This window comes from Lygodium microphyllum, chromosome 27 (assembly GCF_053477565.2).
Source record: "Lygodium microphyllum isolate KBCC chromosome 27, Lygodium_microphyllum_v1.1.10, whole genome shotgun sequence".
NCBI classification, from domain to species: Eukaryota; Viridiplantae; Streptophyta; class Polypodiopsida; order Schizaeales; family Lygodiaceae; genus Lygodium; species Lygodium microphyllum.
Genome location: NC_141161.1, coordinates 38,937,460 through 38,962,052, shown reverse-complemented (window position 1 = coordinate 38,962,052; position 24,593 = coordinate 38,937,460). Strand labels below are relative to the sequence as shown.

Here is a 24,593-nt window from a genome sequence, read left to right as displayed (position 1 = left end):
ACCAAGATCTTTCGCTTGTCAGAAACAACTTTGACGACAATGATTAATGTTATGGATAGAAAATGGAAGCAAATTTGTGAGAAGGGTCATGATTGTGGTTAGAGTTGTATGGGTGCGTGAGTTCAAACCCTATGCCCCGTATCCCGCAGGCATACTAATTAATTGAATCTAAAAGACATCTTTGAGGCTTTTTAGCCATTAGTAGCTCCCCTGTGATTCGATCCTGCACGACTCCATTTGTCTCCCATAATGTGTTGGAACTTGAGTGTAAGGCGGCATGCTAACATCTAAAAATTATGGGTCGTTGCCGATGCTATGATTTACAGATACAGTGAGTGGATATCGAGCTTCCACATTTGAATAGAATTGCAAACATTGGCTTAGATATTTGATTAAGATTTCTATGCGACAAGCTTAAAGAGCATCCTTGAGGTTTGGGGAGTGATAGAAGCGAAGCGCATCTATTTCATCAACCTCACCCTACCATGGCAGACGCATTGTGAGAACCAGGAGTGCGAGGAAAACAAACAAGAATGTGCGTACACAGATATATACAAAGATAAGAGAGAATCGCTCTTTATAGTGGTTTTTAACCCAAAAACAGAACAGTGCATGCCCCATTTGGGCCAGTTTGAAGAAGGTCGCATGCAGCAACAGCATGAATTTACCGCTGTTTGGCGCAGCAGCTCTCTGCGAAGCTTTTGATTGCATGAACCTGGTTAGGTTCTCGTTCTGTATAAATGTACAGACAACTCGACGCAGAGAAGAATGCAAGTTCATTGAAATTAGGTGAAGGGTCTTGCTTTGCTTCTGCACCAATTCATCCCGCTTGTCATACAGGACATACCTGTGAATTTGGGCACCCACCTACAGTAACCGCTTCGCCTTCACACATCACCTGCAGCTTGTCAGACAGCATACGTCAGATACAGTCTTGCAGGACCTACATCACGGGATTTGAAAAACTGCGGAGTCGCCACGCACCTGAAGCTTTAAAAGAAGATGATCTTGAGAGAGACGGTCCATGGCGATGCTTGATCTCCCCACGGCTGTTTGTCATAATTTCATCAAACAATTCCCCCTCTTCGATCTGAGCATCCAACTCCTTGGCTCTGCCGAACCCATGAAGCTCTGCTTCCTGGTGAAAATATTTTATATGTAGACAACAAAAGTAATCAGCTAAAAATTTGACACATCAATGTACGACCAACCTTTGCTCTGCAGGGCAAATACACAAGCCGAAAAGGAGAGTGCCAAACCTTGGCCGCTCGAGTTCTTAGTTCAATATCATTTTACAGTAGAGCATCTGTTTTTGGGTATACAGGCGAAAGGACACGTTCTTAGTGCAGCTCCTTGCATGCCTGAAGACTACATTCAAAATAGTTGAGGCATGAGAAGGCATGTCGTGTACTTCTCCGTTATCTAATTAGTGTGGTGGGGAGCTTCATTCACTTAGGGTGGCTTTCATCATTGTTTGTTGCTAGATACCTCAATTTCCTCCTCCCTGTCAGGCTCTTGTAACAGTCGGCAGCATTTTTAATGAACATACGGTCACTACATTTCCTGCCCCTCTTGTTGCACTGATCTAGAACAGAAACGGGAAGCTTGGCAGACACTTACATTTGTGCACAAGACTATCAACTGGGTCACCTATCTTACAGTGCACTTATAAACAGCCATTATTGCAGGACTTTGGGTCAAGTACTTTGTCGCAGATGTAGGCCAGCTCAGCCTTCTACATTTCAGAGTTTTCTAGGCATAGTTCTGGCTAACACTGCTAGAACAAATGTGCTTCTCCAAATCTACTCCAGATAGCTTCGTATGTGCCTCGGAATACACTCCATGTGTGAAGGAAAATGAGAGTCCAGCAGCTAGTCTGGCACTCCTCTACAGAACAGCGAAGGCTAGTTCCAGAACTTTCAGGCTAGGTCACACCCAGCAGGTTACCAGCACCTTGGACTGCATGGAGACACTTCTAGTATATAATCCCAGGAACTTGTACAGATTAGTGCAGATTATGTTGTGTGTTGCGGCATACACAGGCAGTTCTGAAATCCTGGCTTCTGTGATCAGCAAACGGTATATATGAAGCCCTTCCCCTAGGGCCTAGACACTTTTGCTGTGACTGCCCACCCTCCCACATGCAGAGCAAACCTCTGGATCCTTAATACAGTCAAAAGTACAAGTGGCTACTAACAGAAGACAACACTTCTGAATACAGCAGCTCCACAGCATCCCCATGGGACAGCAGCTCCACCAAGCATCTCTAGTCAGCAAGCGCTATGCCGATGGTGGTGCACATTTGTCACACTGTCTGCTTTGAAACCCGCACCAGATTATCAGGCAGGCTAGGCAATGATGCTGTAACTCTACCTAGGAAGGCAGATCTAATGCATATTCAGAAAGGCAATTGCAATGCATTCACTAGGACAGAGAGCAGATTGTGTGACCAATGAGAAGGACTGATTGGACTAGAGGCAGCATTGTTTGGGCTGATGGCAACAGACATGACAACTAAAGCAGACCAGTCAGATGCATGGCAGAAGCAATAGGCAACCACAGAAGTGACTACACAGTTGACATGGCATATGAAACAGCAGTCAGCTTGCAGTCAGACTTGATGGCACTTTTGGGGTGCCACATTATACAAAAGCAGATGCCTCACTTTGAGGATCCCATTATACAAAGGCAAACATCTCATTCCCTTTAATAACTCTAGTTTTCCCATTCTTCACACCCCCTCAACCTTGCATGGCAAAATTGATGCTCAGCAGTGTACTCTATGGCACTCAAGCAGTTGAGAAATTGTACAAGGAGAGAGTACAATGCTGAGCATCACTGTGCCATGCAAGGCTGAGCATGGGCTCAGGTTGCATGAAGAAGGGAAAAGTTCCAGTGTATGTTGAGTGAGATGTTTGCTCATACAAGGAGAGTGTGCTCTTTCTTTCAATTGGGGGGGAGGACAAAAATTGTGTGCGTGTGTGTGCACGTGCGCATACGCATGACATGCATGAGTGGGAGTAAGAGCTATGGTGGAAGGAGCAAAAGCAAGAGAGACACACACACAATGTGAGAATTCTAACAGTCGAAGTGTGTGACTAGCCTTCCTTTTATTCAAATGTCACTGAAAGATAAAGAATGAAGTGACAGTGATGGGCGCCCACTGCATGCAATGTACAGACGTGGGTACTATCAATGTAGTAATACACGAGCGGCTAGGCAAAGGCACCTTTACCCCCAACCACCTCCCACTTAAAAACGAATGTGCCGCAGTAAGGAGTGAAATGAAAAAGGAAAAAAATACAGTACAACAAATACATAAATACAACAGGATGAGGAAAGATGTCATCTCATCCAATGCCCATCAACCTCCTAAGAAAGGCAAAGCGCTCTGTAAAGAGGCTTTTCATGAGCAAGCTTGCAAGATTCTTGTCTGTTGAGATCTTGACAAGATCAACATACCTGTCCTCAATGACCTCACGAATGAAGTGATACCTCACCTCAATATGTTTCGTCTTCGCATGGAAGACCCAACTCTTGGCTAATTGGATAGCACTCGTAGAATCCGATTGCATTGTAGGGATAGCATCTGCAATACCAAGGTTAGCAACCAAATGACCTATCCAAATGGCCTCTTGGCAAGCCTCAGTGGCAACAACATACTCAAAATGTAGTAGAAAGAGCTGTGCATTTGACTTCCTACTATTTACATGTCTTACATAGTCAAAGACAATGTATCCCACCACTCCTATATCCTGGCTGCATAACATATGCACATATCAACAATGCTCTTCAAGTATTTCGTGATACCCTTCACGATATCCCAATGCCTCTTACCAAGTGTAGCCATATAACGTGCCACAACACCAATTGCAAATGCAATATCTAGACGGATAGCTATCATGGCATACATAAGACTACCCACTACAGATGCATAGGGAAACTTGGCCATCTCGATTTTCCACTCATCTATCTGCGAACAATCGGCCTGTGATACCTTCACATGAGAAAACAATGGGCAACCAATAGGCTTCACATTCTGCATACAAAAACACTCAATGACTTTATGGATATACTTCTATGACAGATAGAGTAGTCTCTAAGACATGTCATGCGTAATGCGTATACCAAGTATATGAGAGGCCTATCCTAGATCTTTCATCTCAAAGCTCTTCTTGAGCCGAGCCTTAAGAGCATCTAGCTCATCATGAGCTTTCCTTGCTAAAAGCATGTCATCCACATAGAGTACCAAAATCAGTAATGAACCATCACGAGCTTTCTTATATACAAGCACGATTCCATAGCACTAGGATTGTAGCCGTGTGACTGCATAAATGCGTCAAATTTGTGGTTCCGTTCCCTAGGTGCCTCCTTCAAGCCATAAAGACTTTTCTTCAATCTACACACTAGGTGTCCCTTGCTAGGCTCTGCAAAGCCCTTGGGTTGTTCCATGTACATCTCATCATGCAAGTCCCTATGTAAAAAAAGCCGTCTTGATATCCAACTGATACAAGTCCAAGTTAAGTTATACAACCAAAGCCAAGACTAAGCGTAAGATAGTCATCTTAACCATATGAGAGAAGACCTCATCAAAATCAATACCATGATCCTGCTTAAAACCCTTTGCGACCAATCTGGCCTTGTATACCTGCATGGGGTACCAATCTCGCCTTGTATACCTGCATGGGGTACCAATCTCGCCTTGTATACCTGCATGGGATACTTTTCAACTTGTACACTCACTTGCAAGGCAAAGCCCTCTTGCCACTAGGCAAGAAAATCAAATCTCACATATGATTCTTATGCAATGAGTCAATCTCAAACTGCATAGCCTTCTCCCAAGAGTGACTATCACCCCTACACATAGCCTCATCATAGGTGAGAGGTTCTCCTACATCTGCAACCAAGACATAATTTATGGAGTGCTCACAACATTGTCCTTGGGCACACAACAAAAGACCTCACATCCAAAGACACGTAAATGAGCATATGAGAAAGGGTTTCCTGTCCATACCTCCTCTGCAACTTGGAAGTCAATACCACTGCAAGGCAACTGATTAATGATATGTATTGTAGTAGTAACTGCCTCAACCCAAAAATGCTATGGTAAGCTAATCTGGCTAAGCATGCTACGGACCCTCTCTTAGATAGTCCTATTCATGCGCTCAACCATACTATTCTAAAAATGGATATAAGAGATAGTCAACGAACGTTTAATACCCCACTCGTCACAAAATTGCTCAAAGGCATGTGAAACATACTCACCCCCATTATTTATCCTTAAGCATTCCTTGACATTTGGGCATCAATTGGGTACCAAATGGCATCAACAACTAGTGCCAACCAAGCATAAACATCAAATGCTAATGTGACACTGCCTGTGAACTATTATAACAATCCTAGAACTTATGTATTAGATGAACGTTCAAAACCAAAGCCAATGATCAAAGCCTTCAATGCCAAGCTTTAGGCATGTTTCTATGCATTAGATGAACCCTTTTTAAGTGCCCAAGGCTTGGAAGAGCTGCTCTGGACCAAGGTGAAGCTGAAACATGACCCGTGAGCAGCCATGCTGATGACAACTTCAGTCCTAGAGGGACTAGAAAGATGCAACAAAGCTTTGACTAAGTGTGACAGATCCCCAAGGACCCAGAGAAGCTTCCTCTTGAAGGGTACCCTCCTTCCTTGGCAGATGCACACTTCGACTCTATCATCTTCCTTTGTCTTCGGTCCTGCCGTCATCATTAGCCTGATCTGGTGCCCTCATTGATGCTGTGAGCTGCGTGCAGGGATTGATCAGTCCTTCTGTATTCAGCATTGGTTCCTTATTCGGTGTGGGTTTCTTTTTTTCTTCTCTTGCAAATTGTTTCTTTTTCTTTGTGTTCAAGTTCCTTCTTCCGTTACGCACTCTCACATCCCTATTCCATAGGTTCTACCCCATCCCCATTATCTCCTTTTGTGGTATTCTCCTTACCCCGCTCTGTTCTAGATGGCGGCAATCTTGGAGATGTGGGTGTCGATTTATAGGCCCTTCTTTTTTTAGACAAGGATTCCCTAGATTGTGAGAAGACTCATGAGGGATTACAATCTTCATTTGGCCTTTTCTTCATGTGGTGGCCTCTTTCCTTTGTCATTGAGCCACCATCCCATGCTATTTGCATGCCCATCCCTGGCCCTTGGTCCTTGATGTTATCTTTTGGTAAATTTTGACACTTTCGGCAGCTCCTTTCTATAGTCTCTTAGTTGAGTTTGAGGCTTGACTCACCCATTCCTTTTGGATATTGCCACTTGAGGTCTCTCCACTCATGTTAGTCTATGGTGGCCTGTTGCATTGGGCTTTAATTTGGAGAGGTGGTCATACTCCTTGGTTGGTATTTATCATTGACAAACTTCATTGGTCGTGGTACTCTACTTTCCATCCTTGGATCCATTTCATCACGTGTCTTGTATTGCAATCTCTTGCTTGTGAGTCTTAGTACTCTACTTTCCATCCTTGGATCCATTTCATCTTCTATGACATTCTATCACATTTGGGATTTGAGAGTGGATGTTAGTAGACGTGTCTTGTATTGCAATCTCTTGCTTGTGAGTCTTAGTTTGAGCCATGTGCATGGCATTGATGAACAACAACACTGGGCAGGCTGATTTTTCTTGACTTGGGCAGGCATTACAGCCATGTGGCGGGAAGCAATACTCCGTGCAGGTGGGCAGAAAAGGGCAGCCATTTTTCATGCCAATGGACTACTTGTGATCAGTCTGACCTGCATTTAATGCAGGTTGGTCATTAGCCTATTTATGGTTGCCTCCACCTTCACCACATTATGGCCATCATTCTCTCTAGCCTCCCTCATCTTTTTGTCCCCATCCTCCTTCCTTGTGATTGGCGGCCTTGCTGATGGTCCGTGTTGTGTGTAGGGGTTGACAGATTGCAGCCTTGTACCTCCAGGATCAGTGGGTTTTGGTCCTTTTGATTCCACTGCATTTTCAAGTTGGTCCAAGTTTGTGAACATGTGTGAGGTTTGTACATTTTATCAGCATGTGTCCTTGGAGGTTTTGTTGTGGACTAATGGATGTGCCATTGAGGAGACTACTTACAGAGTTCCACTTTTGAGGGGAGGTTGACTTGTGCCGCTATAGTTGCCCAGCTACTACTGGGAGCATGGTGCTGAATGCTTACACTAGATATTGAAGTTGTGTATGACTATGCTGGGTAGTGGATAGTTGATACAAAGCTCGAGAGCTCTTCTATTGTTCCGCTTGGGATGACACAATAGATCTCTTAAGGAGGACCTTTTGCCTCGATTGCTCATCATCTTTTCTCCCTTAGCCTTTCAGTATACTCTTATGAGAAGTATGGCCATCTCTTGCTTGGAAGCCCCCTCATTGAGTTAGAGTGGGGAACAATAGATCATGTTTTTATTGTGCCCTTTAATGCACACCTAATCTTTGTTGACCTACCAATTGAACAAGACCCATTCAGGGTTTCTTTTGCTGTTTTATGGCCACGAGTTCTCTAAGGCAATGGGAAGGATGAATGTTGGATGATTGCGTCTCACACTCATTCTGAGTGTGTTGGATTGGAGCATTGATATGTATGTAGCTTGTTTTGTGCCATCACATTCATACTCTTGCTCTCCTTTGCTCAAAATCACATTTGCTTACATGTGCACTCTAAGATAGTGTGAAGGATGAATGTTGGACGATTGCATCTCATACTAAATATGGGTGTGTTGAATTGGAGCATTGATATCTATGCAGCTTATTTGCTGCCATCACATTTTTACTCTTGCTCTCTTTTGATCAAGATCACATTTGCTTACATGTGCACTCTTGTCATCTCTTTCTTTGTTGCATGTATTGTTGGGGTTAAAGGTGCCTCTGCCTAGTTGCTTGTGTATTATTATACTAATGATATCCGTGCTTGCACATTGTAGGCGGTAAGCACCCATCACTGTCACTTCATTCTTTATTCTTTCAATGACATTTGAGTAAAGGAAAGGCCGGTCACACATTGTGACTATTGGAGTTTCCACATTGTGTTGCTTTTGATAGCCATAGCCGCACCTTTGAGCTTTCGGTTGGTCTCATCCTTCTCGGGCTTGCATTGGTCTTCTTGGGTACCCTAGTGGACTAGTAAAAATGCCATTAACGCTCCAAAAAATCTCAAAAAGAGTAGACAATGTCGAACAAGTGAGGCAAGTTGAAGATTGCAAAAACTGCACCAAGAAATGCACATAAAATACCAACTAGAGGAGAAAATGCACTGAAATGCAATAAACTGAGTGCTCTAGCATGAGCTACCTCCTCCGTCGAAACAAGTGATAGACAAGTCAAAGCTCCTGAAGTCCTCATCTGACTCAAAACTGAGGCTCACAAGCAGTAGACAAGGCATGACAAAAATAACTACTGACACCCCCTCTCAAATCCTAGATGTGGCGTAAGGCCAAGGGAAAAACGGATCCTGGGGTGGCAAGGGGAATGCCAATGTCGATGAAGTCCATCGATGAAGAAACTCCTCGCGATCTAGGTAAGCCCCCTCTAAAATAATAGGGGCGAAGAAATCCACAACCGCATCACCGAGGTTATCCCCCTCTGAAAGGGATGGGGGATACGAGGGAACCACCAAAGAAGAGGGTAGGGGATGTTGAGATATCGAGCTCCACTCATGATATGCCAGGGTGACCGTTGTGCATTTATGTCACCGACTTGTCAGTTGCAGATGCGGTTGGTACACCGCCCATAAATAATAGCTAGATGACAGCTATCCTTAACTACTCTAGTTCGTGGCTCACTTAGTATGCCACCTTAGTTAGTTGAGTTTGGTTTGAGACCCACATATAGGGTTCTTCTATTTTCTTTCTAAGAGAGTTCTTTTGGCTTACACAACTAAGAAGAGGAAAACTGTTTTCAGCCTCCACCTTTGTGTGTATTCCCCCATTGTGCAAGCAAGAAAGCTACAAGTGAGACTCCTTCCTTCTCTCCCACAATCTTGACATGGTATCAGAGCCTTGTTCGTGGTAAGGAGCTTAAGAAAGCAAACCAAGTTCGCGGTGTTCTGGTAAGAGGAGCAGTGTTGCTTTCATTTTCTGTTTTGGGAGCAAATCTCTGCAGGTAGCACAGCCAAAATTGCAAGAGTGCATTGTCTCAGGTTGAGACGCCCTTCGCGGTGAAGCAAGAGGGCTTTATCTCTCGGTGACCCTGTTATTTTTATTTGAGGCCATTTCGGGGCCTGTTTTGGAGGCGGAAGTTTTCTGCACGCACTCAGGAAAAGGCCCTATTTTATGCTGTGCGACCACTGTTCTACAAGTCGATGAAAAGTTACTGTAGAAATTACATCGTATACCCGTGCGCAGAGACATTGGGAGTTACACAATTATCCCTGTTGCCTGTTGATGCAAAATCGTCACTAGGAAGTGACTGTGTGGTCAAATACCACTTTCGTCAGTTTTGCAAATTAGCCCTTGTGAGATTGAAGTTGTGTTCTTTGCAGTGACGGAATTTTTGCAGTGTTCTTTAATGGCGTCTGATTCTCTTTCACAGATTGTCACTGAAAAGCTTGACAAGAACAACTTCCAAGTATGGAAGTTTAGAATGACAAATTTCCTTATGGGAAAAGAATATTGGGAATTCGTTGCAGGAAATGAAGAAGAACCAGTTCTTCCTGATGTTTCCATTCAACACCAAATACAGGCATTTAAAGCATGGCATGAGAGAGCCAGGAAAGTTATGTATTAGCTGTCTATCAGTATTTCAGACTCTATGATTGTGCATATTCAAGATGCAAGTACGCCAAAGGAGGCATGGGATACTTTGTCAAAAATGTATAGCACAAATACGCAAGCAAGGAAAATGCAGCTCAAGCAAGAGTTGCATAATGTGCAAAGAGAAAATATGAGCATCAATGACTACCACATGAAGGTGAAAAAAATTGCAGATGCACTTGCTTCCATTGGGTCGCCAGTGGAAGATGATGATTTAGTTTCCATGACCTTGAATGGTCTAGGAAAGGATTATGCACAGTTCCGAACATTCATTTTCATCTGTGAAAGATTTTCTGATTTTGAGGAGTTGATTGCTCTTTTAATTTCTGAGGAGCAAAGAAATGGTGGTGCATCTTCTTCAGGAGGAACTTCAAAAGAAACTGTCTTCTACTCAAATGCTGGAAGAGGTAGAGACAGAGGTAGAGGAGGCCGATTTGGAGACCGTGGTAGAAATCAGAATATGCAGCAGACTCAAGAAAACCAATCCTATGGAGGAGGACGTAGTAACTCTAGAGGCAGGGGGAGCCAAAGAGATCGTGGTGGATGGCAAAGAGGCCAAAATGCTAACAGCAATGTTGAATGCTATTACTGTGGTAAAATGGGTCATATGACTAAAGACTGCTATAAAAAACAGAATGACATCATGAATGAAAAACTGCAACAAGGAAATTATGCATCTTCTAGTAGACAGGGTGATGACAGAAATGAGCATTTGTTTATGATGCAGCACATGAACAATTCTGTGACGAGTGCAGAAGAAAGCAACGAAGTGTGGTATGTTGACTCAGGTGCATCAAACCACATGACAGGTCATACAGAATGGATGGAGGATGCAAGCAAAATGAAAAAACCAGGATTTGTGGAGACTGGTGATGATACTGCACATCCTATTGTGCAAATTGGAAAAATTCATTTGTCTATGCAGGATGGGAAAAAGAAATACCTGTCCGATGTATTTCATGTCCCGAATATCACCAAGAATCTGGTTTCTGTTGGTCAAATAGTTGAGCAGGGCTTGCAGGTCAGATTTAATCCTCATGGATGTTTTGTTGAGGATATAAAAAATAAAGGTCGCTTAATAGCAAAAGGAAAGAAAAAGGGCAGAATGTTTACGTTAGATGCAGACATGTCTGAATTGAGTGCAGCAATGTTTGCACATGGGACCGGTGTAGTTGCAGATATTGATATCTGGCATAAACGCATTGGTCATGTTAACGTACAGCGACTTAAATCAATACAGGCCCAAAATATTGTTGCAGGATTGCCTAAATTCAAGGTTGCAAAAATGCATAAGGTATGTAAAGCGTGCCAATTTGGAAAACAGACAAGGAAACCATTTCCTAGACATGTTCAAGAGAGTAAGAAGCCATTGAAATTAATCCACTCTGATGTGTGGACTACTAAAGCTGCATCTCTTGAAGGCTGTCATTATTTTGTCACTTTTATTGATCACTATAGCAAAAAAGTTTGGGTGTATTTTATAAAAAAAAAAGTGAAGTTTTTAGGCATTTCAAAACTCTTAAAGCTATGGTTGAAAAAGAAACAGGCCTGCAAATAAAATGTCTAAGATCAGATGGAGGGAGAGAGTACCTCTCAAATGAGTTTGCAAGGTTCCTGCAAGAGCATGGCATAAAGCAACAATATTCATGCAGTCATACCCCACAACAAAATGGAATTGCAAAAAGGAAAAACAGACATATTAGAGAGATATCTCGTGCCATGCTCAATGAAAAAGACCTGCCAGATTTTTATTGGGCTGAAGCGGTTGCTACAGCAGTCTACATAATGAACAGGACTCCCACTGCAGCAATACATGGAATGACTCCAGAGGAGAGGTATACTGGTAGGAAACCAGATATTTCTCATTTGAAAATTTTTGGCTGCATTGCCTATGTACATGTGCCAGATGAGTTGAGATCCAAGTTGGATCCAAAAGCTGAGAAGTGCATCTTTATTGGTTACTCTTTGCAGCAAAAAGGGTATAGACGCTATAACTCTTCTACTCGTAAGTTTACAGTGAGCAGAGATGTTTTTGATGAGATGAGTAGCTGATATAAACCAGTAAATGTAATTGATAATGTAAATGCACAAAATGGTAATGCTGCACAGAATTCACAGTAGCAGTCACAAGATATTAGTGGACCTGGAGCATCCTCTAGCAGTGGTTCACATTCTTTACCATGGACATGCAGATTGAGATCAGGAGAATCTTCTCAAAGCAATGCAGATAGTGGTATGCAAGTTTCACGAAAAGAAAAAGAGAAGGTAGATCAACCCATGTTTGATGTAAATGCAGGTCACTCTTATGTGGATGGTGAATCCAGTGGCTCAGGACAGAGCATTGATGATAAGTTGGATATTCCTTCTATTGTTACACCTGAAGTGAGGAAGACCAGGGATGTTTTGAGAGCACCTGGGAGTGAACCTACTTTGCGCAGATCTACCAGAGCTAGGTATCCTGTGGATAGACTGAAATATGATGGATTTACAGCCATTCACTATGCCTATATGGTCAAAGTGATACAGGAACCAGAACCCATTTCTTTTGAGCAAGCCATGGGAAAAGAAAAATGAAAAAAAGCCATAGATGAAGAAATGGATGCCTTGGAAATAAATGCTACATGGGAATTGGTACCTTTGCCTAAAGGTAAGAATGCAATTGGCTGTAAGTGGGTTTATAAGGTGAAACACAATGCAGATGGTTCCGTAAATAGATACAAGGCAAGATTAGTAGTCAAGGGGTATGCACAAACCTATGGCATTGATTATGAAGAAACATTCAATCCGGTTGCAAGGATGGCAACCGTAAGAGCAGTCATTGCTATGGCTGCATCAAAGGAATGGTCTTTACATCATATGGATGTAAAGAATGCCTTCTTGCATGGTGATTTGCAAGAAGAGGTATATATGGAGCAGCCACCAGGTTTTGTGCATGCTATTCATCCTGAGTTTGTTTGCAGGTTGAAGAAAGCCTTGTATGGCTTGAAGCAAGCACCTAGAGCATGGTCTGACAAGATAGGACAGTATCTTGTCACTATTGGCTTTCAGATTTCCAAGGCAGATTTCTCACTTTATGTGAAAAAAACAGAGAAAGATATTATGCTACTTGTCATTTATATTGATGATTTGATTATGACAGGTGACAGTGATGAAGATATCCTTCATGTGAAAATGCTATTAAAGCAGAAGTTTGAGATGAAGGATTTGGGAGAGCTGCGTTATTTCTTTGGCATTGAGGTGATTAGATCACCAAGTGGGATACAGCTCTTGCAGAGGCAGTATGGATTAAACATGCTATCCAAATATGGGATGACAGGCTGTAAGCCTATTTCAGTTCCTTTGGAGCAGAATGTGAAGTTGAGCGCAGATGCAGGTGAGCTTCTCAAAGACCCTACTATGTACAGACGCATAGTAGGAAGTTTGATTTATATAACTATTACCAGGCCAGATTTGAGCTATGCTGTTGGATTGGTAAGTCAGTTTATGCAGGCTCCAAGAAAACCGCATTTAGATGCGGCTAGACGTATACTCAGGTATGTGAAGTCCACATTGCAGTATGGACTACTTTATGAGACTGGGGTTCAGATACACTTACATGGATACACTAATGCTAATTGGGCTGGTAGTATTTCTGATAGACGATCTATCAGTGGATATGTGTTCTCTTTTTGGAGTGCTACAGTCACTTGGAGCAGCAAGAAACAGCCTACAGTTGCCTTGTCGAGCACAGAGGCCGAGTACAGGGGTGCAACAATGGCTGCATGTGAGGTAGCTTGGTTGCATAAGCTACTTTATGATATGAATCAGCCTACAGATGAGCCAGTTGTCATTTATTGTGACAACATGAGTAGTATACACTTGGCAAATAACCCAGTCTATCATGCTAGAACAAAGCACATTGAGGTGCATTATCACTATGTGCGAGAGAGGGTTTTACTAGGTCTTATTGATCTAGTTTATGTCAGCACAGAGGATCAGGTAGCTGACATATTCACGAAGGCATTGGGCGCAGAGAAGCTGCGCAAGTTCAGAGACTTGCTTGGTGTGCAAGAATTGGGATTGAGCTCGAGGGGGAGTGTTGAGATATCGAGCTTCACTCGTGATATGCCAAGGTGACCGTTGTGCATTTATGTCACCGACTTGTCAGTTGCAGATGCGGTTGGTACATCGCCCATGAATAATAGCTAGATGACAGCTATCCTTATCTACTCTAGTTCGTGGCTCAATTAGTATGCCACCTTAGTTGAGTTTGGTTTGAGACCCATATATAGGGTTCTTCTATTTTCTTTGTAAGAGAGTTCTTTTGGCTTACACAACTAAGAATAGGAAAACTGTTTTCAGTCTCCACCTTTGTGTGTATTCCCCCATTGTGCAAGCAAGAAAGCTACAAGTGAGACTCCTTCCTTCTCTCCCACAATCTTGACAGGGGATGGGAAGGAACCTATGGAAAAGAAAGTACACAAGCAAGAATGGGTGTAGCAATAGACAACTGCTTTGGAGGACCCTACATAAGAGAAGGGAAATGGAGCTTGTAAAGCCCGCTCTCCTGCCAACTTATTGCAATAACAACCCCCATAGAAGAATCCTCAAGACAAACAGCATGCACGGTGAAGACAACCCAAGTACCAAGCCTTGTGAGGCTATAAACTGAGAGAAGTGGAAAGCCCAAGTCCGAAACATAAATTTCAATGGCAAGAGATATGACATAAGCATTATAACAAGCTCCTCCAAAGCCACAATCTTCTATAGCAATGCAAGATCATCTTGAATCTCTCCTTGTAGCTTCAATTTTCGAGTCATCCAATGTCTGAATGTTCGGACTTGAATAGAGGGATACAAACCTAGTCGAAGCATCTACAACAATATGAACACATCTAACATGCATAAGCTCAAAATCTATACAACTTAAACAGAGAGAAGAGTTTGAGCCCATCACATAAGCTCTCGATGACCTAGATCAAAGAGAACAGTGTTGGAACAATTGTGATTGTGAGGATCATTATCAAGGCTATTAATATCATGATAGAGATCATGACATTAATTGACTTTGAAAAGTTGAGGATCCTTGTAAAGACTTTGAAAAGTTGGATGGGACACTTTCGCAACATGGGAGGTCATCAATGTCTCTCACTCTTAATCTACCATATTGGAATGATACAGTTCTAGCAACCCTGATCCACACAATCCTATCAATTGGATTGGTCTACAATCTATGTTCTTCAAAATACCTTCAAAAAATACGAGCAGAGGCTATTATTGCAGATGATCTCAACAATAATCTCAGCTTGAAAGGAAGCCCACGTGGCTGCTGTGCAACCAGAATTACTAATTATCAAAAACGAGTAAAAGAGGGGATAAACTGTCAAAACACAACAGGTTGATTATTTCTAGCTGCAAAATGCAAGGGGAGACAATTGTTGTTAATGAAAATATAGCCTTATAAGACTGGGCCTGATGAAAATGCAGCGCTTGAAAACCCTGTTGTATGGAAATGAAGCAATGTGCCACCGAGGCAATGTTGCCCAAGAAGCTGCGGCACAAACAGATGCTCCACTTCAATCACATCCAGCCCGCATCTTGGCGAATGCTGCCATGTAAGAATGTGCAACTGAAAAGAACAAAGACTTCGGAGTAAGAAGAGAAGATGGAGACAAGAGAAACACAAGGGAATCAAAAAAATGAATGAGTGATCACAAAGGCAATGTTGCCCAAGAAGCTGCGGCACAAACAGATGCTCCACTTCAATCACATCCAGCCCGCATCTTGACGAATGCTACCATGTGAGAATGTGCAACTGAAAAGAACAAAGACTTCGGAGTAAAAAGAGAAGATGGAGACAAGAGAAACACAAGGGAATCAAAAAAATGAATGAGTGATCACAAAGGTATAAGGCTGCAATCAATCACCCCTTACTTGCAGCACAAAGCATCAATGAGGACGCTCGACACAAGGCAAGAGGATGATGACAAATGTCAAAAACATAAGTAAGGTTGGAAAGAACGATGACAATCATGCAGGAGAGTGGGAAGGGAACCATAAATAAGCTGTGCATGTGAAATTGGCTCACCTGCATTTACTGCAAGTTGGACTGGAACAAAAAATAGCCACCCAAGTCTGCCTACCCATACTCATCCATGACTTTAACCCTCCTTTTTCTTGGCTTCATGCATCCATGACTTCAATCCTCCTTTTCCCTATGCATAGCTAAATAGTTGGCGAGTGTAGGAGCAGCAACATCAAGAACCAAAGTATGCTAATTGTCACTAATGAACTCTAAAGTCCTCTAAACAGTGAGAAAATAGACTACCCACTTCTTACAAGCACTATCCTAGGCTGAGCAAAGGTTGCAATGAATAAAGTTACAATGAGCAATATGTGGCAGCAAATACCAACACTTTCAATGTCAAACACAGCTGCTTCACAATTAAGCCATCGCATGATATAAATGTCTATATTCTAAAAAATGACCTTTCAAAATTTTAAAAAAGACAAGGGAATCCACAGCCATGTCATATCAATATCACCCTCACCCTCTAAAAGGAATAGAGACTCCAAAGAAACCACTTGAGGAGATGGTGGGGATGCAATAGCTCTATAGGATGGACAGTAGCTTGTACAAGATGGGTGAGGCCATGGGGACATGTAAAGGAGCTGCATGAGGAGGACTTGCTCAAAAGAATAGTAAAGCTCACACCTTGACACCTTAACCAAAGGATGGCTCCAAAGTATCTACAAGCCAAGGCTCCTCAAATGATAAGCAAGTAGAGGGAAAACCTCCATTCAATGAATGTAAAGGAAGTCAATTGATCATAACAAGGCAAGCTCTTTCACTTCATCGCTCGTACCAAGGCAAAGGTGCGAGGATACTTCTTCCAACACTTCTCAAAATGAGAGGCCTTCCCACATTGAGGACACTCAAAAAACCTCTTACACTTATTATCTTTGTCAAACTCGATATCAAATGATAATTCCAAAAATTGGGTACTCCTACTCTACCCGAACCTATCTCCTAGCACATCCACCTACTAGATCATCTCAACTAACTCCTCCCATGTGATGGTATCCCACACATGAGATTGAGAGATTGGTGCGGAAGGCATCATAGTTGGCAAACAAAAGATGTGACAAGAGTTTTACTACCATATCATCCAACAAGGTGATCTTCCAAACACATGCTAACTCATCCTAAATCTCTATTGTTGTACTGTGTGATCCTTCAAGGTTGGAAAATCTCCCACAAATAGCTTTTGCAACTTCTTCTCAAGGGTCATTCGACAAAGGAGTTCTTTGACCTAGCATAAGAATAACAATCAAACATGAATCTTGACAATAGTGCAAATGCGTCTGGCATGCACAAAAACAAAGTTGCAATTTAATAAGAGAGGAGCACAATGTGCACACAAGAATTGGGTCTCTTGCAAAGGATTGCTAAATCCACAAAAGCACTCAAACAAGGATCCACAATAGATCAAGGATAAGCGACTGCAACAAAATCCCCTAGATTGAAGGTATCGATGATGGCCTCAATCTTGCATGAACGAATGGCATAATTGGCCCCATCCAACTTCTAGTCAAGGAAAAGATTGGAAAGGTCAAGCATCTACACTTGGGATGCCATCCGTGTCACAATCATGTTAACCTTCACATTGGTCCTCACAATCACAAGCCTTTTCATCAATCCTCTTGATCTCAACAATCTTGGTGACATACTTCACAAGCTCATTGATCTTCGTGAGAGTCTTCACCATGTCTTAATTGAACTCTTGATCCACACGCTTGCCAATAATAGCAGTCCAACTTCTTGAATCCTTCAAAAGCAAGGTTGCATTTATTGGAGAAGACCACTGTCCACAAACCACCGATTGTGTTCTCAATGGAGCCTCCATGTATACAAGCACAATCAAGTTGAGGAGAGGGCTGAAAGGAGGGAATATGCAGCAGCTAAGGAGAACACGACTATCCGAAAACTCTCCATACAACATGCTTAGCAAATGATACAATGTAAGTAAGGAGGAAACAAAACTCAAATATGATCATGTGGGGCTGCCTGGCTGCAAAAGTAAGAGTGAGAATCCAAGGAGAGAGAAAGTGACTGTTATGGCTGAAAGATGATCATGACAGCAAGGAGTAAAGGAGGGACTGATCACAATAATGAGTACCCAAAAGGGAAAGGCTATAAAGAGCCTATGGGATCAGCAACTGGCCAACCTGCTGCCTAGAAAAGTGGCCAACATGAAACAAAAAGGGTCCAACTGCAGCAAATATGCCACCTGGTCACCCTGGTCTGCTTGTCCATTAACCATTCTGCCCAAGCTGAAATCTGTCTGCCCAAGGCTGAAATGTGCCATCAGGCATACAATGCAGGGAAATGTTGCCAGCTGCTGGACAGAGAGAATAGGTAATCTCCACCCGATATGCCTATGATGAAGGCTGTTGTCATGAGCCAAGGAGTAACAGATGAGAGTGTTTAGACCTCCAGATGTCCTTGCCAGAGTCCAATGAAGGCTCACAACCTGGAAATAAGTACAAAAGAAGAAAGCAAAGAGCAGGTCTGGTAGCACCCTGTGTGTGAGCACGAACTGCACTTTATAAAAGGCACTGGAGAAGGAATAACTGTATGGTCTCCCCCATGATTATGATAAATCTTGACTCTAAATCAGATTCCCTAGTCTTATTTAGCTCCCAATTCAGCATCCCATTAAGATGTTTAGACTGTAGAGCCAATTGCGACTGGTAAGTAAGTAGCAACTCTATCTATCCAACAGTCACACTACTACCACGATCCATCCAACATTGCTTTCCACCAAGCTAAATTTGCCAATGACACTCCTGACCTGAAAAGATAGTTTTGCTTCAACAACTTGACACTCTCATAAATCAATTATTGTGGACAATATAAAGAACCTTGAAAGGACAAACTATGACTCTCACACAGTCCATCCACAAGTGCCTCTATAAATGCGAATTTTCCAGCTAGGACTCAAAAAAGTTTGCTGGGAAAAAACCATGTACGCCTTGTAAGACCTACTCTAGACTTTTGAAATGCACTTATCCACCATCACATATCAACTGGAACTATAGCAGCAAAACAGTTAACCTCTAATCAGTTGCAAAGAATGCCACCACCAAAAAGCAATGCTCAAAGGCACATGCAGCACAAGCACATTTTATTTAATGAGAGGTATACTTTGTCAGAATTACAACAAAAGCACTGGGGAAATGAATCTATTTCCCATTAATCTCTGCTCAAGTTAGAGAGATCCAAAGGTGTGAAACAAATGTAATAATTGCATCAATTCAGTAAGTTAGAAAATATTTAATAGGGTAATATTAAAAATTCACTTACCCTAGCAGCCCTATTGAAAGGCAGGGCTGGTGCTTCTTCGTACTCTGCTTGATCTAGTTCTTGCAAATGTTGACCTTTGAAGAACTTCGGCAGTATGTATTGACGGGCAGGAACAAGTAGCATAATTAGGAGAGGAAATAGAACTCCTGCTAGTGGTATCCAAGTAAGACTGAAACATGCAAGAAGATACACCAGCTGAAGGACTGTAAAGAGAACAATTGTCTTGAATGGGACTGTCTCCAGAAAAGAGATGTGTGTCTGCTCAAACACTCTGCCGCAAAAAAAGCACATTTAGTGATTCGAAGGCCTGTAGCAAAATTACAGAGACCATACTAATCAGTGAGGAATACTTACTTGTAGCGTCGCCCAGCAGAAGTGAAAAGCAGCAGAAGCCTTTCCCAAAACTGATTGCCAGGCAAACTGTCTATGGCCATGAAAGCAAAGTAACCCCACAAGACAGATGTGGGAATTTTTTTCAAAGCAGGCATTGCAGCTAAACACCCACCTACCATTATTGACTGCAGTAGATTGCTCAGCCGCTGTTCTTTCACTTCAACAGGTAACAACTCATCCACATCCTTGTCTGGATCAAAAACCGACTCATCTATCTGACTATCAGTACTGCCACTGACTTGAAGGTTACCAGTTTTCATCTCTTTTAAAATCTGATATGAAAAGTGGCATAATCTATCAGGCTTTCTACCTTAAACTTTGAAATTAGTTCTGAAAGTAACAGAAGGTTTGAAAGCGCATACACGAGAGGAAGGAGGCTGCAACACAAGGGGAGTCCCTGTCTGCTTGTAAGCCTCTTGCATACTGCCATAAATCTGTGACAACGTGGAGTGCTGCTGCATACTTTTCCTGGCAACCTTTACAAGCTTGTTTCGCACAAGCTGCAAACAAAACATTACATTATGATTGAGACCTGGCTTAAGTGAAGACAAAATTGAGACATGCCACAGCAACAGTGTCATTACCTGATGTTTTAAAGTGGCTAAGCTTTTTGTGTGCATCGGTGACTGTGGAATAACACCATTTGAAGGAGGAATACCAAGTAGCCCACATAAAGTGACCTGCAGCAATCTATGTATAATAAAACCAACTTGACACTTATATAAACCAAAACTATGAAACATACAGTAGCTTGACAGAGAGAAGATTTTTGATAGTACGAGCACATGATAGAATCATTTAAACCTTTTAATAACTATGAGAGTTGAAGACTGATGCATTAAAACTTTAATGCAGATTGGTCGGGTAAGCACAGTAGTACCAGCAGCAGTTGAAACAACGAAGTTATTAATGGATATAGCACTTCAGACAAGGCCAGAAATCTGAAAGAAAAATTCAGCAACAGCAGAAACCCTCGAGTATATTACCAAAAGGCCTAAGAGCAGAAGGTCGTAATGGTAAGTTGATGGTCGTCTCAGGTTGAATTCCTTTTGTTGAGCAAGCTGGGATGCAACACTGTGATCAAAATAATAAAGAACAGCTATCATTGTCGCTGGGATAAAAGCACTGAAAATATGCAGCACTGGGACCTGCAACATTTCCTGTTCAATGGATGCCACACGAAGGTCAAAATGTCATGCGTCAAAAATACTACATATACAAAAAAGAAGTCAAGCAATGTAGAATCAAACACAAGCTTCAATAATAAAGGGGAATAAATTTTGTAGCATAGTCACCCTTATGACAGTCCAGTTTTTCGCTGCACCAGAGGACCAAGGATTAGGACTAAAAAGGCGCCGAGGAATGCCTTCAGCTACATGACCAGAGGGAAAGTATGATACTCCAGTCCATATGAGAACCATTAAAGGCACTCCATAATCAGCAACAAATCCACGAAACCAACCTGCAAACGAGAAAACAAACACAAGGATTAAAGGTTTTCGTATCTGCACGTACCAAAACTCCCAAATTAAGAAGAGCATCCTGGTGAAAGCACTGCACAAAATGCACCATTGCTTTAAACTGCATCGAGAGCATTACAGCACAACGTGAATGTAGTTCTTCAACCTCATGTGACACAAACACCTTTAGATATGAGGAATGCCTATTATCACAGCAAAGTGAAGGGCACAGAATCATATTGGGTCTGATTCAACTTGAAGCTTCCAGTATGTTTTGCTGTTGGAATACATACAATGGTCATGATTCCAGTATGATTGATACACTAATATTAGTGGCAATAGAGAAGCTAGTGATCACCGATATGTTTGATTATTACGACAGCTGAACTGTTACATACCATATTAGAGATTTTAAGAATTTCCCAAATTTCACTTTCAAATAAGAAGTAAAGATTTGACCAGGTGGCTGAATCTTAATCCCATATTTGAGGGTGGGACTTGAGGGTATTGATTATATTATATCTAAGAAAAATTTCTCCTTCAAATAAGGAGATAAGATTTGACCATGTGTCCAAATATTAATCACCTTAGAAATTCCCAAACTTTATGAAAATTCCCAAATTCTTCAATATGTGGTGTTACAGTGAAAATTTGCATAAAGCTCCATAGAAAAGAATCATCGAGCCCTCAAACTGGCCTTCAAGTTCCATGTTACAGCTGAAACTATGATACCAACTTGGGGGCAGTTGCTTGGGTCACATTCTTGTTTCTAGACAGCAGTTCAGCAGATTCACAAACCAAACTTCTCAAAGTACGCAGTGGACAGAGGCACAGTACCTTCAGATAGGAGCTAATCACTAGTGTCACTACTTGGTTAATCTAGACGGTGAGATGTAGTTACGGGGGTCTGACACAGCCATGTACAGTCCATAAGGCTGAAGGTCCCTACATTATTGCTGTTCACCTTGGCAGCAAGCTTGCACTGTGACAGCAGACCTTTTTGTGTTTGATTAGTGTGAGTAGACAAGTCTGTATAGCATTATGGTCCACATCTAAGGCTGCACAGCTTTCCCATCAGCTCTCTGACACATCATTGCTATAGCTTACATGGCTTAATTGCCACCAGCAATTGTCCAAGCAGACAGAATCTGATTTTTGAAGCTGACGTTTGAAGATCAGGGAGGAAATCCTTGTGAATAAGGGCAAATCTCTGAAGAGACAGGTGGTGTGTTCACCAAGTCAGGTAGAAGTACACATGACTACATTTGGACAGATGGGGTAAACACAATGCATTCACTCATCAACATCAAGAGACAAGAAAAGTGTATCTTGATTTGTCACATTGAAGACGGTCAAATAGTAACTGCATGAATGACATCATTGCAGCAATATCCATGTGAACTGTACCTGGCCCAAAACGCCATGAGCGTGCCTTTCGAGTTCTCAATGCTGTCAACACTAAACCAAAGCAGAGGATGATGCCAAACATCCCATTGCCAAATCGCCAAGCAGGTTGAAACTCTTCCAGAAAAGAGTTTTCCCTTTTAGGTATGAAAAATTCTCCAACAACTCCCTGAGCAACAGAACCTCTCAGTTAAATTGGTCAAGTTACAGACTCATAGACACATCAAGGGCATTGACATATTCTCGTTTGAGAACCCTCATACCTTGATTGCTTCCTGCATAAATAGCATGGCTATGAGCAAGCCAAAAAGTTCTCCAGCCATCCGAGTGAACCTATCAATCAATGAACATGCACCAAGAACTGCTAGGAGAACCAGTAGCAATGCAGTCCATATACAGACCCTGCAAAGATGCAGTGCAAAGCAATTATTTAGCACCAACAGGCTTCAACTTACACATACTATCACGCATTAGTTAGAGAATCATGTCCTGACACGGAAACTCACCATCCAGTCCAAGCCAAGAAAAGCTTTGGCCCGATTTCTGACTTGTCTTTGACAAAATTGTACATGAATGTATACATAATGACAGTAGGTTCAGCTACTCCAAGAATCAGCAAAGGCTGACCACCCATCAATGAATGTATAATTCCACACAGAGATGTTGATGCCAGTGTTTGAACAGCTGTTAGGGCTCCATCTGTTTGAAAACAGAACTTGTTGTCAAGCCCAACAAAGTCTCAACATCCACTTTCTGAACTTGCTAGCTCATACAACCCTTACTTGTATCCCGGTCCAACTGCTCTCCAAATGAGATGACAGGCATTGCTGAAGCAAAGAAGATGTAGGTGGTTGGCGCCAAGATTCTGCAAGTTGATCGATAGTGAAGGTTGAGAACTTATTAAGGGTGTTGAAAGCGTAGTATGTGATAAGAATGGTTGATAATTATCCTCTATTCGTTCATTCCAAAACATAAATTGACAGAAAACCACCCAATCTCACCCTTCAACACATTTTTTACATCCAGAGAAGCTTACGATTCACTGTGCATACTCTCAACACAACTGTATAGCAACTACCTGTCCTAAAATTAAAAAAGTCAATTTCCTACAGCTCATTATGGATTCGCACACAATGCAGGCAAGGCAAGCTACCACAAAAGAAATTTGGGAATTAATTGGCAGGACATTACCCGTGAACAGATTCCTCCTACAAGGCAAAATGAAGGTTTCAAAATATGCAGAGTGTTCGTCCATTCATAGAAATGCTGAGAAAGCATAGGTGGGCAAAAGAGGACAAGTTTTAACTGGTGTTGTATATAATGAAACATGATCATTCGATGGCGCAAACTTGCAGGATCAAAGGCGACACTAACCTGACAAAGATTCCATAAACATCTGCAAAACTAGACGCAATGTAAGCTCTGCAGAGCTTGAGCAGAATGAAATGTGCACCTGAAGCCACTGCTGAAGCCGCTGGTCCAGTCCTGCTTGTAGAAGGGGAGCCGCCCTCTCAGGTCGTTCTTTATTCCTCGAAGGGGAACAAATATCTCCTCCATTGCGATGGCCATAGCCACAACCGGGCATCAACCTGGAATAGCCTGCAGGACTTCCAGTGTGTTGCTGAGAAATGTAGAGCTTGGTTCGATTTTTTAATTTATTTATTTTTAACGATTGTCCCAAGAGGAAAGATTGTTAGCTCTTGGAGGTGAATGGAGAAACAGGATCAAATGCTGCTATGAAGCTGGCGCACTAGATGATAGCAGACTGAGAATCATCAGTCAAGAAAGGATGAGATGAGTTGGAGCAAGAGCTAGAGGAGGATATGGAAAACAGAAGGGAGTGCTGGATGGAAGCACGATGGACACTGATGAAGGCGGGCCGCGGGCACTTTAGTTGCTGACAGCTAGGGTTTGTGCCATAAATGCATGGCGTATGGAGTAGGAGAGCCTGGGGATGGGGAAGGAGAGGGGAATAAATGGCCGACAAAAATCTGCAGGTGAAGAAGGCAGGTTCAGCGGAGAAAAGAGAGAAGCCCGGGCTTCAAACCCCGAGAGAGGGACCAGACGGATGCCATTTCCCGGGAGACGCAGAGTCCAGACTCCACCCACAGAGAGAGAGAGAGAGAGAGAGAGAGCAGCACGACACAGGAGGTTATTGTGCGCAGAGACACGCATGAATGGTCTCTTGTACCAAGGTAGAAGTAGATGAAAGGCTTCCAAGTTCCGGCT

At 42.4% G+C, this 24,593-nt stretch overlaps 1 protein-coding gene across 2 annotated transcripts; it reads right to left on the bottom strand.

Moving 5' to 3' along the window:
- Nucleotides 1–316: 316 nt before the first annotated feature.
- On the bottom strand, nucleotides 317–24,593 carry LOC148012228 (putative boron transporter 2). 2 transcript variants are annotated; one of them, XM_087669771.1, is made up of 13 exons: nucleotides 23,818–24,591; nucleotides 23,147–23,229; nucleotides 22,871–23,063; nucleotides 22,628–22,766; nucleotides 22,368–22,533; nucleotides 20,796–20,962; nucleotides 20,487–20,660; nucleotides 20,085–20,180; nucleotides 19,863–20,000; nucleotides 19,462–19,772; nucleotides 19,108–19,378; nucleotides 985–1,138; nucleotides 325–898 (listed from the first exon to the last, which is right to left on the bottom strand). In XM_087669771.1, the coding sequence occupies exons 1-13, from the start codon at nucleotides 23,931–23,933 to the stop codon at nucleotides 888–890; spliced, it is 2,019 nt and encodes a 672-aa protein (XP_087525897.1). In that variant the 5' UTR covers nucleotides 23,934–24,591; the 3' UTR covers nucleotides 325–887. The 2 variants fall into 2 exon arrangements, with proteins under 2 accessions (XP_087525896.1, XP_087525897.1); XM_087669770.1 differs by having other exon boundaries at nucleotides 317–898; nucleotides 19,863–20,180; nucleotides 23,818–24,593.